This window comes from Pteropus alecto, unplaced genomic scaffold (assembly GCF_000325575.1).
Source record: "Pteropus alecto unplaced genomic scaffold, ASM32557v1 scaffold134, whole genome shotgun sequence".
NCBI classification, from domain to species: Eukaryota; Metazoa; Chordata; class Mammalia; order Chiroptera; family Pteropodidae; genus Pteropus; species Pteropus alecto.
Window position 1 is genome coordinate 6,333,577 of NW_006436283.1, and position 14,357 is coordinate 6,347,933.

A 14,357-nucleotide genomic window follows, 5' to 3' on the forward strand; every position below is an offset into this window, starting at 1 on the left:
ATGTCACCTGGGACTCTAGCCAATTGTCCTGAACACGTGGGGTCTTTTTCAGAGATGGAGACAGAGGTTAGTTCACGTAGCTCGCCTAGTGAACAAACTTCAGTCCGAGTCTGTTTCTTTGAAAGTACGACTTCATGTGAAGGTAGTTTATAAAACAGGCAGGACAGTTGCAAATAAAAAATAATAATAAAGTCGCTAGAAATAAATGTTTGCTTCTTGCTTTCCAGTATATACAATCAATTATGACGGCAAAGATAGAGATGCATTTCCCCTGACAGGAAACATACATCGTCACAAAGGCAACTGTGGCTCATTCGAAAGCAAAAGCAGTTTTAGCTTTATTATTTTTTCTAAATACTGGATATGCGGGAATGACATGTTAACAAGAGTAACCACGTTCAAAATACTATAAAAATAATAAAAATGTCTAGCTTATGTGCACACCTATTCTTGACGTAGTAAAACCATTAATCACATCACATAATTGAAACTTGTTTGCACTTGGAGCTGCTGAAGGCTTTTTTTTTCTGGATGTCCCAGGCTTCCTGGGACCCACAGAGCACAGAAGGAGAAGAAGACTCCGTTAAGCCTTCAAAGATGGGAGGGAGCCCGAAGCCTTGCAGTTCATGACGGCGACCTTCAGCAAGGGGTGGGGTGAGGACGGACCATAACTGATGATAACTGTCAGTACCACCTGAAAAACAAGACGGACGACATGCCACATGAGGGCGTGTGTATGAAGAGTTTTCGATCTCTTTTGGTGATGATTGATTGACTGTAAAAACTCGCTGTTGTTTATTGGGGCGTGACAGCCAGAGAGTGATGGATAGATTATGAAATAAGGAGAGTCTACTTTAGGAAAAATACACCGTACATGTTAAACTATCTTTAGACACATTCTAAAGTCAGCTCCATACACTTCACACTCTTGTCTTTCCTGTCGAGATGGTTCTCAGGCCGTTGGAAACTCAGATGGAGACTTTTCCTGGGGAAAGGGCTTTCGAATGAATCTGCCTAGTTGAATTGTCTGCTGCTACTTTTGTTTGCCATCAGATGGTGTGAGCTGGGCGCCGGCTCATGGCACTTGGTTGTGAGGCTGGGGTGGCTTCTTGCCTCCTGTAACAGGATAGGAAAGTAGTGTTTATCGGCTGGTTGTTGTAACTGGGGGCCTTTTTCTCTTGCTCAGCTATGTAGTACACTATCCGAAGCCATGCAGTGACCCAAGCGGGGAGAGATGGAGAGAAGGAATGAGGCCCGGGCCTGGGATCGTCCACCCGTAGGATGAAAAGCTTCTGCTGACTGTCTCTTTCAGAATCACTTCCAACCCGATTTTATGAAAACTGAGTGTCTCTGTCGTTTAAAGGTGGGCATTGTGGACTTCTCAAAAAGAGAAGGCATTTTTAAAATTTCAAATTTTAACTATAGATGTGAGAGAACCTGTTTTGAAAGACAGGTCGACAGGGTATAGATAAAAGAAGCGAACTCTTGACAGGTTCAATTTCAAAAAAAATGAGACTCCCTGCCCCGACTCTACCACAGCGCCTGGACCTCTGCTGACCTTGGCACTCGTTAAGGTGAAGCTGACCGACAGTAACGGGCTTTTCTGCCGACGGGACTGCCACCTCAGTGCCTCGCTTTGCTTCCTCTCTAGCAGTTGGGATTTATTCCATTGGTCGTGGGGCAGGAATCCTCGAAAAACCAAGCCCTCTAAATACCCATTTCCACGTTGGCCCAGTAGCCCAGAAACACGTTGCCGAAGGCTGCCCAGCTGGACTGGAGATGTCAGATCTAGGAGGAATGGGTTTCCTTGGCTGCAAAGACAGCCCCTAGCGGAGGCCACACGCCACCACCGCGTGGCTGAGGATGTGATTCTGCCACCTTACGGTCGATAAGCCCTTGGAGCCAGGAGGTGGTAAAACGTGGTCTTGCGGATGTGCAGAGCGGAAAAGTGAAATAATCGTGGTCTCTCACTTCCCGGGGCAAGTCCACAGGAAACGAAACAGCGCCCAGCTACCTGGCGGTTTGGAGGAGATGGTTGGAATCTGCCAAAATGCGTGAAGCTGAAGCCAAACAAAGCGAGTCTTCTTGTAGCCAGAGCCTTTGCTCCAGGCGTGTTCACACGCCGGGTCGGCAGCATGGCTGGGACTCAGCGAACTTTCATTAATCTTGAGAGTGAATCCTGGCGATCAGGCTTCTGTTCATCAGGGGAAGATACAACAGCACTCGCTCCCCCATCCCATACTGGCAGGTACTCAGAAAGCACAGGGCGAGCTGACAGAGGGTATCTGAGCCATGGGGAGGGGCCGGAGTGGGAGGGTGGACAAGGGCAGGGCTTCTTTAATGTCACGGAGACTCTTCTGGAAGTGCGCTTCCGGCCGAGGAATAGATCCGCAGTTCATTTTCTTGTTGGTGGAGCATCTCGGCTTCGCCCGCCCCAAATGTTCAGCCTCAGATTTGTATTGGGAAGCTTGGGGTGGGGGTGGGGGGAGAAATGTCTATTAAAACTCTGTCCTTGATGAAAATCAATTTGAAAATTACCTCGAGTGATTTTTCTGCAAAGAAATTGTATTGCTTTTCCTACGCAAAACTATTGCTGTTAGCAAAATGCGTGCTTTCAGTTGGTTGGCTAAAAGGGATACTTTGTAGTAAACCAGTCAAATACCCTTTTGCCAGCGCTCTCTCCCTGTCTTGCTCGCTCTCTCTCCCTCTCTCTCTCTCTCTCTCTTTCTCTCTCTCTTTCTCTCTCTCTCCCTCTGTCTCTTTAAATTGAGGCATCCTGTTATTGCAGGGACAGCTGGCTGGGGGAAGGCGTGCAGTCCTGATGTGGCATGGATCCTCTGGGTGAGAAATCAGCTCATGCACAAGGTCCCCCCCTCCCATCTAGAAGCAAGTGACTTAGTATCCCTAGACTTCAGATGCGTTCGCCAGGTTATAATTAGCTCCCTCCATTGAGAGCCTTGACGAATCTCTGCCTTGGAGGAGGTCTTGCCTGAGCCATGGAGAAAGTCTGTAGTGTGTGTGCGCGCATGTGTGTCACATATGTATGTGCATGCGTGTCACGCATGTGGGTAGGTTCTTCCCAGCGCCTCGCATGTGCGTGCGTGTGCCACACATGTGCTCTGTCGCATCACATGTGTGCCGTGTGTCACATTATATGTATGTTTGAGAGCAGCAACTGCAGTGGATGTTGAGAACCTGATCGCCTTCGGACGCCCTCCGTTTCTCCCGAGAAGTGGGGTGCTGGTTAACATTAGGAAAACAGCCGAGCCGTGCTTATGTTATACGAGAACCATTTGGGCTTCTCGTTACAAAATAATACCCATGAGAAAAAATTTCAGCGCACTCAGTGACGACCATACTCCCTTGTCCGGGGACAGGACCCTCACAGGAATGGACACTGCAGCCATCTGCGGGGCCAGGGGAGCACCTGCTCCTTGGCAGTACCTGGCGGGTTTACAGGCAGTCCCGGAGAGCTGACCACGTGCCTTCCTCTTTTGGGACCAGACGTTTCCCCTCAGGGCTCCCACACTGGCCACTTGGTAATCTGTTCTTTGTAAGGACCTGGGACACCTGTATCTGCTGTTCCAGGGTACACCCGCCTTATTTGGTGGACTGTAGCCCACCCCCTCTCTCTCTTCCGTGACTGTTACTGCAAAGAGACCTTCTCCATGGCTTAAACAATTGGAGGCCCCAGGCACTGAATACCTGGAGTGGGCCGGGCTGTGGGAAGCCATTTCAGATTTCTCTTTAAGGGGGCCTTGCGTTGTGTTCCTCCGTGGGCTTTTCTCAAAAGATAGGGCAATTTTATCTCTAACCAGTACACTCCTTTCCTTCCTCCAGCCCTACCAGGATCAGGATGGCAAGCGAGCCACCTCTCCTGACCAGACACCCACATCCTGGCAAAAAGGTCTTTTTCTCCCCCTGGTCTCCTCTGGTCTTTGCCAGAAAAGAAGAGATGAGAAAAATGAAGCCTCTGCCCTTCTCCATATCAATCCCTCTCCACCCACCTGGAGCTGAGTGTGTGTGTCATCAGCTCTCTCATGGTTAACATCTTTGTCCAGCGGGAGGCAGACGTTCACCGAGCCTTGTGATAAGCCAGACCATTTCGTTTAGTGATATTATACTCACCTTTAATCTTAGGAGAGTCAGTGATGTTTTATGTTTGGCCTGGCTGAGTCTTGGTTAATATTTAGCTCTGGTTTCAAGCATAGTCCAGATACAGAAAACCTGACACGGTTTTCTAAAGTAGAGAACAGGATGATCCGCCAGTGTCTGATCACTGCTGAGTTAAAGGAAGGGGTGGGCAGTCATTGAGTTGAGAGTGGCAGTCGGGGCGGGAGGTGTGAAAGTTTGTCCTTGAGCTGTTATTCTCAGCCCTAATGGTCTGCCAACTCAGATAAGAGAGCTACAAAAGGTTTTCAGCTTTAAGTAGAATACGGTCCCTCATGCCTTTCTGGATGAGCTGCTGGAAAATAAAATTAGAGACTCTGCCTATGGGAATGTTCCCAGAAATTTACTTATTAGAGGCGAAACAACCACTTAGGTAAAGGTTTCCTCTGATAGAACATTAGATAGGAAATTCAGTGTTTTTGAATCTGGCAAAAATGTGGATTAGACAAGTGATTGATGCTAAGTCAGATGCTTAGCTTGCCAGCTATCCTGACTCTTATGATACATGGCTCAGAATCCCTATCCAGATCTTCCCAACCATATGGGTGAACTTGATTATTCTCCTGTCATCTTCTTCACAAGACCAAGGTTCCTTTCTGCCTCCCATGATGACTTTACTGTCTTGAGGGAGCAGTCACATTTGGAGCTGACGAAGAACACGTATGCCGACGGCCATTTACTTCCTGCCTCTCTCGATGACCAGACTGCACGCCTCCCCAACACGGGGCTCCCCTCTGGGGCAGCTGGGGCCGAAAGCTTCAGTGAGCAACAGTCATATTCGGTCATGGAGAAGAGGTTGAATTTGTGTAAGCAAACAGACTCCAGTTCGCTGCCAGCTCTGGAAGTCCCCGTCTACCGGTTCACATTTTCTCCTCTGCAGACCATTCACATCTCAATTATGAGAGGAGGCCGTCGAAGTTGTTGCACAGAAACCCAAGCGGTAAAATTCCGCTCCGTCATGAAGGAAAGGTCGGCTCAGGACCTTCAGCAGCCGCGGCGAACAGAGGGTGACTCCTCCGCCTTCTCGGTTTTCTCCTTCTTTATAAGAACAAGCAGGGGCAGGAAACGCAATGTCCTTCCGCCATCCCGTGTTCTTTTCCTCGTGTCTTCCTAGACTGTCCCAAGCTATGGCATGAACCCTACTGGAGTTTCAGATCCATGCCCGGTATTACTGCGCTCTCTGTGTTACTGAAACACACGCTGACATCATCCCACACGGGCCACGGTGCCGTGTGCTCTCTCGCGATGCCTTTCTCACTGCATTCACTTCGGTTGCATCAGCTCCTGACTACCCACACCGATGGGCAGCGAGTAGTAACTAGCAAAGTGCACGTGCTCAGCTATCCTAACATCAGTGGAATGCATTACTTGTTATTCCCGTCCGGCATCCAGCAGATTGATCTTCATAATTAACTGTTGAGTGGAGGCCAAGATTAAATTTTGGAATTAAAGATTGTGTTAGCATTTAACTTAAAACGTCTATTCCCTCTTTTGGATAAAGAAAACAACCAGAGAGGATGTCATGGGAAAGAGATCTTTCAAGAAGCGGGGAATACCTCTTCAAATAGTAGAAGCTGTGGAATTAGAGCCTCAATCTTCAAGGCCCTGTCTTTTAGCCTTAGAACTCGCCTGCTGGTGAGTATGCACCACGTACTGGGGATGCATTTCATTTCGAGACTTGGGACCCCGGCTTTGGACCCCGGCTTCCTTGGAGACTGTCCCTCTGATCACGGGGCCAGGAGTGTCATAGAGTTACTCTGTCCGTTTTGCAATTATTATTATTATTATTATTATTATTATTTATTTTTACCAATTCTCAGTCCCTCGGAATCACTTTCCTAAGTAAAAATTGGCATTTATTCGGAGACCCTGGAATGTCTCATACTATAATAATGGTAAAGTGGGGTTTAGAGCATTTCATTCCAAATCGTTGCTTGTTTTTATGACGCTGGAGGGAGAGAGGAGTCACTCTCCATCAGTTGCGGGTTCACTGAGCTCGGAGCTGACTCTTCCTTAGCGATGGCGTGGGATTTCCCTGCATGCATTTCTGTGTAACAGTGTCCCCTGTGGTCTCACCTTGTAATTGTCCCTGTTTTTATTTTTGCATGATTCATTTCTCTATCATAAATCTTATCAAACACGTTTTTTCTGGGCCACAGTAAGTACTTTTAGCAACCAGGTGGCATGGACGATATAGACAGCTAGAACAGAGGCAGCACCTTAACAGCGAGAGCGACGGATCGAATGCTTTGTCGTTCTCACAAACGGCCCGAGTGTAGGGAGCCGGAGGAGGCAAGTTCATTGTTAAACACGGTAAAATCTGTATGCGGGACACTAAGAGGGAGGATTTCACATGAATCCAGAGATGACGGCATCCGGACAGACCCTCGAGTGTAGACTTCTGGACACTGTCAATGAAATGGGCGTCGTCCCGTTTCTTATCACTTGGACATGAGCCCATCTACAATTTCGGGACCAAAAAATAAGGCCACTGATGGCACGAAGTGCCTGTCTATGACAGTACTTGAGGAATAGCTGAGTCTGTGGCCTTGAAAGTGAGACACGGCCATACCTGTGACAGGATGGGGCACCCCCGTGCACGCACACCCGTATACCCTGCCTGTATTGCTATGTGTTTAGTGGCTGGTGCGTGTGCTTACGTTTTGGGAACAATGTCTTCGGGTCTTTAGCGTGCATTGTGGTGTTCATAGTGCTCAGCGTCGTACTGAGTCCTTAAAAAACCCCTTTTAGGAATTGCTGATTTACATTTCCATTGGGAAGCCACGTCTGGCATTAAAAAGATAATAATTTGCATGGTTTTTAATCAAGATGTAATTTTGCTTTATTCTTGTTCATTTATTTTCACGATGGGGAGAATAAAGTTGTTTCCCTGCAAGAATTATAGTCTGTTTTTTGCCTTTCATGTTAGTGATTTCCAATCCTCCCTCCCTTAAGTTGGCTCCCTAAGAAAAATTAAAGCAATTCAAGAAGAAAAAAATGCAATCTTATAACAAAGCCAGCCTCGTCCTGATAAATACAATGATTGATGACCATAACCATGGAAGTCTTTTTGGGTAAATGCATAATCCTTTGATTATATCTAAGAAGAGGAAACAAATGAATTTATGTTCTGGGTCCTCAAACACCTTTTCTCTTCCCCCTCTTACTTTGATGTGGCTCGTCTGAAATAAATGAAGGAAATGCCTAGTGGCGGAGGCTGTTTTTGTGAGGCTGGACGCTTGCACAATAGAAGGGGCACCCTTTAAGAAAAGGAATACAAAAAATATCTTTCTTTTATAATGTTTTATAGAAACACATGGCCACGTGAACATACTGCCCAAGCAAGCAAGACCCCTGAAGCTTAAACTTTTATTGGTTTCGTGGATAGTCCATTTCTGGGGGTACCATATAGTAAATAACATCTACCTGCACTATGCACACTTGGATTTGAACACAAGAAATGTAGATAATGACTGTACAGGGGCTAGTAGGCATATACAAGTATAAACGTAAGAACACAAGATGCATATGGGGTTTTAAACACACAGACAGACAGATACCGTTTTCTATCTTTGTCAGACCTCAGCATCTCAAAGGGTCATATCCAGGCATGGTCGCCTCTTTTCCAGACTGTGAATTGTCTGGCTGAATTTAAACGTTCGCTTTAAAGGGGAGTAAATCAGTTTAATGCATATCATTCGCTCAGACAAGCCGACTCAGACGCTGTTCTCTGACTGAACCCATGCCGCACAAATTCGTATTCTAGAAGCCAGGTGTGATGGGCGGGAGGAGAGCGGGTGGGGGTAGGGTGCACGCCGCCAGTGGGCAGAGTGCGTTCGATTCATCTGTTCTTCGGGCAGTTCAGATACTGGTCTGGAGGTCTCCATTGAGGAGGGTTCTCTGGGTCTCTGTGGTCTCGTTCAGTCGGGATTTGTCCTGCTTACTGTCGCTCCGTTCCCCGTCATCTGTGCCGCTCACCTTGACCAAGCAGAGGACATTCTGGAAGCTCTTCTTGAAGTTGTCAGACAAGAAGGCATACAGGATGGGGTTGGCACAGCTGTTGGCATAGGTGAGGACCACCACAAAGTCAAATATGCCTTTTAGGGCCGGGGTGGGACTGATGGCCACGGAGACCGAGGAGACATTGAATATGTAGAAGGGGAGCCAGCAGAAAATGAAGACAGCCACCACGATGGACACCATCCGGGTGACCTTCTTCTCGGACTTTTTCCTCTTGGAGGAACCCACTCGGATTCCAGAGGACTTCACCTTGATGATAATGAACAGGTAGCAAAGACAAATGATGGTGAGGGGTACCAGGAAGCCCAAGATGAAGGCGTAGATAATGAAGCCTGTGTACCATGCCCCAGATTCACCTGGCCAGTTAATGGTGCAGCTGCTTCTCCCCCACTGGTTGCTCCGAAGCCCAGCGTATATCATGATAGGCAGGATGACCAGCAGAGAGAGTCCCCACACAGCCACGTTGATCATCTTGGCTGTCCGGGGTCTCCTCCACTTGGCCGACTTGATGGGGTGGACCACAGCCAGGTATCGGTCAATGCTCATGACTGTCAAGCAGAAAATGCTGGTGAACTGATTGATGCCATCCACAGTCATGACCACCCGGCAAATGGCCTTGCCGAAGGGCCAGTGGACCAGAGCCACCTGCATGGCCAAGAAGGGCAGACCCAGCATGAAGAGCTCATCTGCGATGGCCAGGTTGAGGATGTAAATGTTGGTGATGGTCTTCATCTTGGCATAGCGAAGGATGACATAAATGACAAGCGTGTTGCCACACAGCCCAATGATGCAGACCACAAAATATATGAACGTGAGGACGGCGTTGCTGGTCAGGTCATAGTACGGCTCTGTCTGGTTTGAGCTGTTGGCTGCCGCCCCGGAGCCATTGAGGTCAAATGGAGAGGAAAGCCATGGCTGGCTCCCATTGAATGGGTCATACGCCATATCCATGACTGCTTTGTAATTTTAGGCTATAGATGTTATTCTCACCTTAATGGGTCCTGGAGGCAAAGGATCCACTGTGTCATCTGCAAGGGAAAGGGAAGATTGGCCATCAGTCAGAGGCTACTTAAGCTCTCACCAGCTTTCCATGTTTCTGGTTTACCCTCTCAGACTTAATCTTCCACGGAAAAGTGTATCTTCCTACATCAACGTAGAGCTACCAGCCCATTCTCATCAGTGTGCAGAATCTTCGAGTTGTTTTTCCAATAGTGGAGAGGGGTCTGGGTTTAGCTACCATACTTTATCTTGTCATCTTTGGTGACACACGTGTGGGAGATGCACTAGCTGCAAAAAAAAAAAAAAAAACAAAAAAAAGTACTTGGATCCCTAAGAAGCTGACCGGTTCAAACAGTAAAAAGGCAGAGCTTGGAGAAGCCCAGCCTCTGACCTCGGAGGGTCTGACACCGGCGTTCTTGGCCTGTCCTCGTGAGGAAATCTATGCTGATCTGCCGACTTTGGGGCTTTTCCATTCTGAAAACTCAGTAGTGGAAAAATCCACTTGAGAGGTAAAACAAACCAAGCCCGTGTGACCTTGTGTCCTGCACCCCCATTTGTTAGAATGGGGGTGTCACGATGACATGTGTGTGAAAACACCCTACATTGTGCAGGGCTCGAAATCAGAGCTTGGTAAGGGTTCTCCAACCCCTGTTTTTCTTCTACCATCTCGTTTATCTCTGTTATTGAACTCTGCCTGCATAACGAACTAATTTAGTGTTACGTATTTTTAAAAACCTGGCTTGCTTTCATTTTTTTTAAAATGTATGCATTCGTTTACTTTCGTTTCTCCAGGACCCTATGCTTGACCTCCTTAGTCCCTCGGAGCCCTGTCTTAAAGTCCCTCAGCACGATGCTGCTCCTCAAGGCGTGTCTTCTGCCACCCCGGAGAATTTGCCTGCGATCCTCTGACTAAGGACCAAAACAAGAGCCAGGCTCATTCACACGAGTGAACAGAAGGTTGCAGACACTGATGCAGCTCATTCACATTCACGGTCCCCTTGGTCTTCCCAGCTACCCTGTGAGGTGGGGATAATTGTCTCCATTTTACAGACGAGGAAACCGAGGCTTAGAGAGTTTAAGCAGCCTGCTCCCATCCCCTGTACATAATTAGCAGAGCTGAGATTTGAACACGGGACACCCACATCTTCTGCACTCTTCACAGCATCATGTCGGCTGCTTTTCAGTGGACTGGAAAACTAGCAGCTGATAATGGGGCTTTGGTTCGAAGCAGCTGACTCCTGATTTCCCTCCTCGCTGAGAAAATAACGGTAACACTATCGGCTTGGCTTAAGATATAAAGCAGTAGCTTATCACATACTTAAATTAATTACCTACAGCCATTCAAAACCCATCACTGTGGACTTCTTTACTCTGGACACCAGGGATGCAGGAGTGAACAAGACAGGGCTGGTGCCCTCTAGGAGGTGACAATTCAGTAGGGCAGACTGGCCAGGAAGCCGGCTCAGCTAGGGTACGCATGGCATCGAGATGCGAACAAAGGACTTAAGAATGCCTTTCCCTCCTCGGGGATTCCCAGGAGGCTTCGTAAGAGGAAAATGCTTGAGCTGGGTCTCGCATATGTCAAGGCTGAAGCAAGGAGGTCATTCCAGGAAGAGGGAAGGCGGTAAAGGGGTGGCGTGTTCAGCACACAGTGGGAATAAATCACTGAGTGGACACATGTCCCCTGAGCAGGGCGCTTTTCCTGGTGCCTGAGTGAAGCCTGGAGATCGCTCCTTTGTGCTTGGAGAGACTCCTGATGACTGAAAGGGGACTTAGCCAGCCACACGAGTTCTTGAGGACCCTTGGCCACCTTTGCCTCTGATTCATTTTTGCGCTGCCAGGCGCATTGCGGGTTCTTTCTGTGCTACTCGCCCCGCTGTCTATAAAGTGGAGTCTGGGCTTTGTGGCTGACCTTTCTGCAAAGTACTTTGGGGGACCTGGGATTTAATATCTGCATTGGGTAAAAAGCATAAACTGGCAGCTATTAAAAACAGGAGCTGTAAAGAAACCATTTTTTTCGTATCCCTAGATTAACTTGAGTTGTTTCCGCTGTCATTTCTAACCGTCTCATCAATTTAATTCTGCGGACCCAGAATCCTATTTAAGCCGCCTGCATTAGAGTGTGATTCGTCACTAGCATTTGCAGGGTCTCGGCTGTGTAATATGCAATGTCACATGTCCAATGTCTCGATTAGACTGAAGACCCCTGGGCTGCAGAAGCCCTGTCTGGTGCTTTTGGTATAGGGACGATGGTGGTGCAGGCATGCGAGGGAGGGTTGACTGCTGACCTCCAGCCTTAATTCTGCTTTTTTGGCTGGAGTCTCAATACGTTGGAACTGCATGGGGTCATTTTTTTTTTTTTTTTTTTCCCGAAATAGGCTGAGAAGTAGCATCTCTCCACTTTTGAGAAAGGCAACAATGGATGGGGTTCAGAGCCTGGTGAAGGTGGCAGAGGTGGTCAGCTGGAAAGCCAGTCTGGATTGGGAAGTCTTCCCCAAGGAAGACGTGAATGTAAATCACAGTGAGTCTTATTTCATCAGCAATGAAGTCAGCTGCCTCAGGTCTCTGAGTGACTTCTGCTTCATTCAGGCTTCATCGAAGTTGGAGTTCAATGCCAGGCAGTCAATATTGTTGAATTGTGGTTAAATTAAATGCACAGGGAGTTCGGTTTCGTGCTTTTTAATTTTTCCAGCCTAAGAACTGTTAGACAGTGGAAATGGCTGGCTGTTGGTTTTCTCTGACACTGGGTCCCAGCTCTGTTGGAGAGGAGGGTGAGAATGGTCTCACCATCCCCAGCCCTTCCCAGAGGGGCTGTGGTTACCAGCCTCAGAACTGAGTGTCAGGATGGAGCCCAAGCATGGGGCGGGGGCGGGGGCGGGGGCGGGGGGTGATGCTAAATCCTACTGCGCTTCCGTTTTTCCTTTCTCTCCAATATTTTTCTGTTATTCAGCCCCCACCCCCTCTTCTCTCAGGGTTTGCTAAACCCGAGTGGATCTGGGGTGGCTGGAGCGTGAGCCCTACTGGCGGGGAGAGACAGATGCAGGCCACTGTGGGCGCTAGAGCGCCCAGGAGGCGCTGGCCAAGGGCAGGGGAGAGGTGAGACTGGGGACCGCCCAGCTGGTTCCCTGCGCTGGCACAGAAAATCCTCCCTCTGGCCATCTAACTCGCTGACCCTCAGCCCCAAGGGTTTCCTAAGGAATCCCCTGCAATTTCCAGGAGGACGAGGGGGAGGTTGAAGACGGTCATGCCAGGACCCTTGTCTCTAAACACAAAGGAGGGGCGAGGCGGCAGAGACGCCTGAGAGTGGGCGTCAGCGCTCGGGGACTTGACTGGCGGCTCCCGGACGCCAGGCGCTCCGCGGTCTCCCTCCAGACCTCGGCAAACTGTCCTCTCGGCCCGCGCGGCGGGGAATCGGACCCTAAGACCGTCCGGGATGCGTCCCCCACCCGGGCGGGGAGGAACAGAGAGAAGCCAAGCCCCTCCTGTCTCCTGTCTCGGCTCCGCCGCCTGCGCCTCAGAGCCTCGGGCACGGGGTGCGCGCCCGCAGGGCCCCGGGCAGCGACCCCTCGTCGGCCTCACTCTCCCCGCGTCGGGCCCCTTTGAAGGCGGCTGGGAGAGAAGTTGTCCCTGCTGCAGCTACCACCTGGCCGCTCGGCGGGGGCACGAGGACCGGACAAGGGCGCACGCCACGTACACTGACATACGGCCGTGTGTCCGGACCCGTCGGTTCCAGCGCACGCGATCCACAACCCCGACTCACGCCGGGACACCCGCAGTCATTCATTCCCAGCCAAATCACCCCCAAATGGCACGAGCGCGGAGGACCGCGCACTGGGACCTCGCGGTGCGCCGCAGATGCACCCAGGTGCCCAAGTGCGCGACTGGTTTCCTCTGACACACACACACACACACACACGCACACGCACACACGCACACACACACGCACACACACACACCCCTCACCTTCGCTTTTCCGCTGCAATCTGCTAGCTCAGCTCGTCGGCTGCCCCCAGCCCGGCAGTGCGCCGGGCGCGCAGCAGCTTGGCCGGCACTCGGCGATGGGCGTCCGCACCTGCCGCCTCCCGCTCGCTCCTTGCGCCTCCGAGAGCCCGGCGGGTGCGCAGACCCCGGGCGCCGAGCGGCGGACGGAGGCGCTGGGTGCAGGTGGCTGGTGGCTGCGCCGCCTGGACTGGCCCTGTGGAGCCCCGGCCCCTCGGCACATTTCCCCACGCCCCCCCTCGGTTACGTCATGGCAGCTTCGCTCCGCCCGCCAGGTCCTGGGGGAGGACGGCCGTGAGCGGGGTGGAGGATCCTGCTGGTGGCCGCGGGCACAGCTCACAGGCGTGTGGAGGGGGGACCCGCATGCGGGGGCGTGAGGGGTCAAGCGACTTCAGTAAGCCTCCCCAAGGCTTGTGGCAGCACCCACGCTGCTTGCCTTCTGATTCACAGAATTGGTTCTTTTTCACCCAGCGTATTCCAGGCAGCTGGAGTGGTGGCGGAGGGAGGGGTGATCCACAGTTGTTTGGGGTGGGGGGAACCTCTGGCATCTCGGTCAGACAGGTGTACAGAGCTATCTACTGTGGGTCATCTCTGGGCGCCGGGCCAGGGGAAGGGCAAGGAGGAAATGTGTGGGGGGCACCCTGCTCCGTGCAGTCCCCAACGTCCCACAGCACACCGTGTGAGCCTGCACTTGGGTTCAAGGAGCAGACAGAGGCTCAGCACCGAGCGACTCAGCCCAACTGTCCCAGCTTTCCACAGCTTGGAGGCGTAGTGGCCCTTCCTTAAGCTGCCCGCTGGCACCTGCTGGTCCAAGCCAGCACAGCCCCTCCCCGTTCCTGCTGTGAGGGAGCAAAGGGGAGCATGCGAGAAGGGGAGCAGTGCCGCATCAGGTTGCGGCTCCTTATTTTTTGAGTGATGATTCATTCAGCCTGCGTTCCAATAGTTTAATAAGTCATAATCGATTCTGCAGCCTCTTCTTCCTTATCCTTCTCCAACACACACACAGACACACACACACACACACACACACACACACACACACACACACACACACACACACACTATCCCCAGTACAGTTTTAGAGAATGGGAAACAGAAAGCAGATGCCAACTACAGTTTTCTCTCTAGGCTCAGCTGCTTCGTCCATCCTGTTATGTGATTTCCAGTTC

The 14,357-nt window shown here is 50.5% G+C and overlaps 1 protein-coding gene and 1 long non-coding RNA gene across 3 annotated transcripts in view; one reads left to right on the forward strand and one right to left on the reverse strand.

Moving 5' to 3' along the window:
- LOC112480012 overlaps positions 1 to 7,062 on the forward strand; it is a 24,936-nt gene extending 17,874 nt beyond the window's left edge. Inside the window, exon 3 of one of the 2 annotated variants that reach the window (XR_003046418.1) lies at positions 3,841 to 7,062. This is a non-coding gene — a long non-coding RNA (uncharacterized LOC112480012). Of the gene's footprint in view, positions 1 to 1,186; positions 2,527 to 3,840 lie in introns of those variants that run through there. The other variant, XR_003046417.1, reaches the window with a different exon arrangement.
- A 698-nt stretch (positions 7,063 to 7,760) lies between these two features.
- On the reverse strand, positions 7,761 to 9,212 carry SSTR2 (somatostatin receptor 2). The gene has a single exon (XM_006912265.1). The coding sequence runs from the start codon at positions 9,139 to 9,141 to the stop codon at positions 8,032 to 8,034; it is 1,110 nt and encodes a 369-aa protein (XP_006912327.1). The 5' UTR covers positions 9,142 to 9,212; the 3' UTR covers positions 7,761 to 8,031.
- Between the last annotated feature and the right edge of the window lie 5,145 nt (positions 9,213 to 14,357).

Excerpts from the sequence above, each read along its gene's own strand:
- SSTR2 (XM_006912265.1), bottom strand. The coding sequence starts at position 9,141 with ATGGATATGGCGTATGACCCATTCAATGGGAGCCAGCCATGGCTTTCC.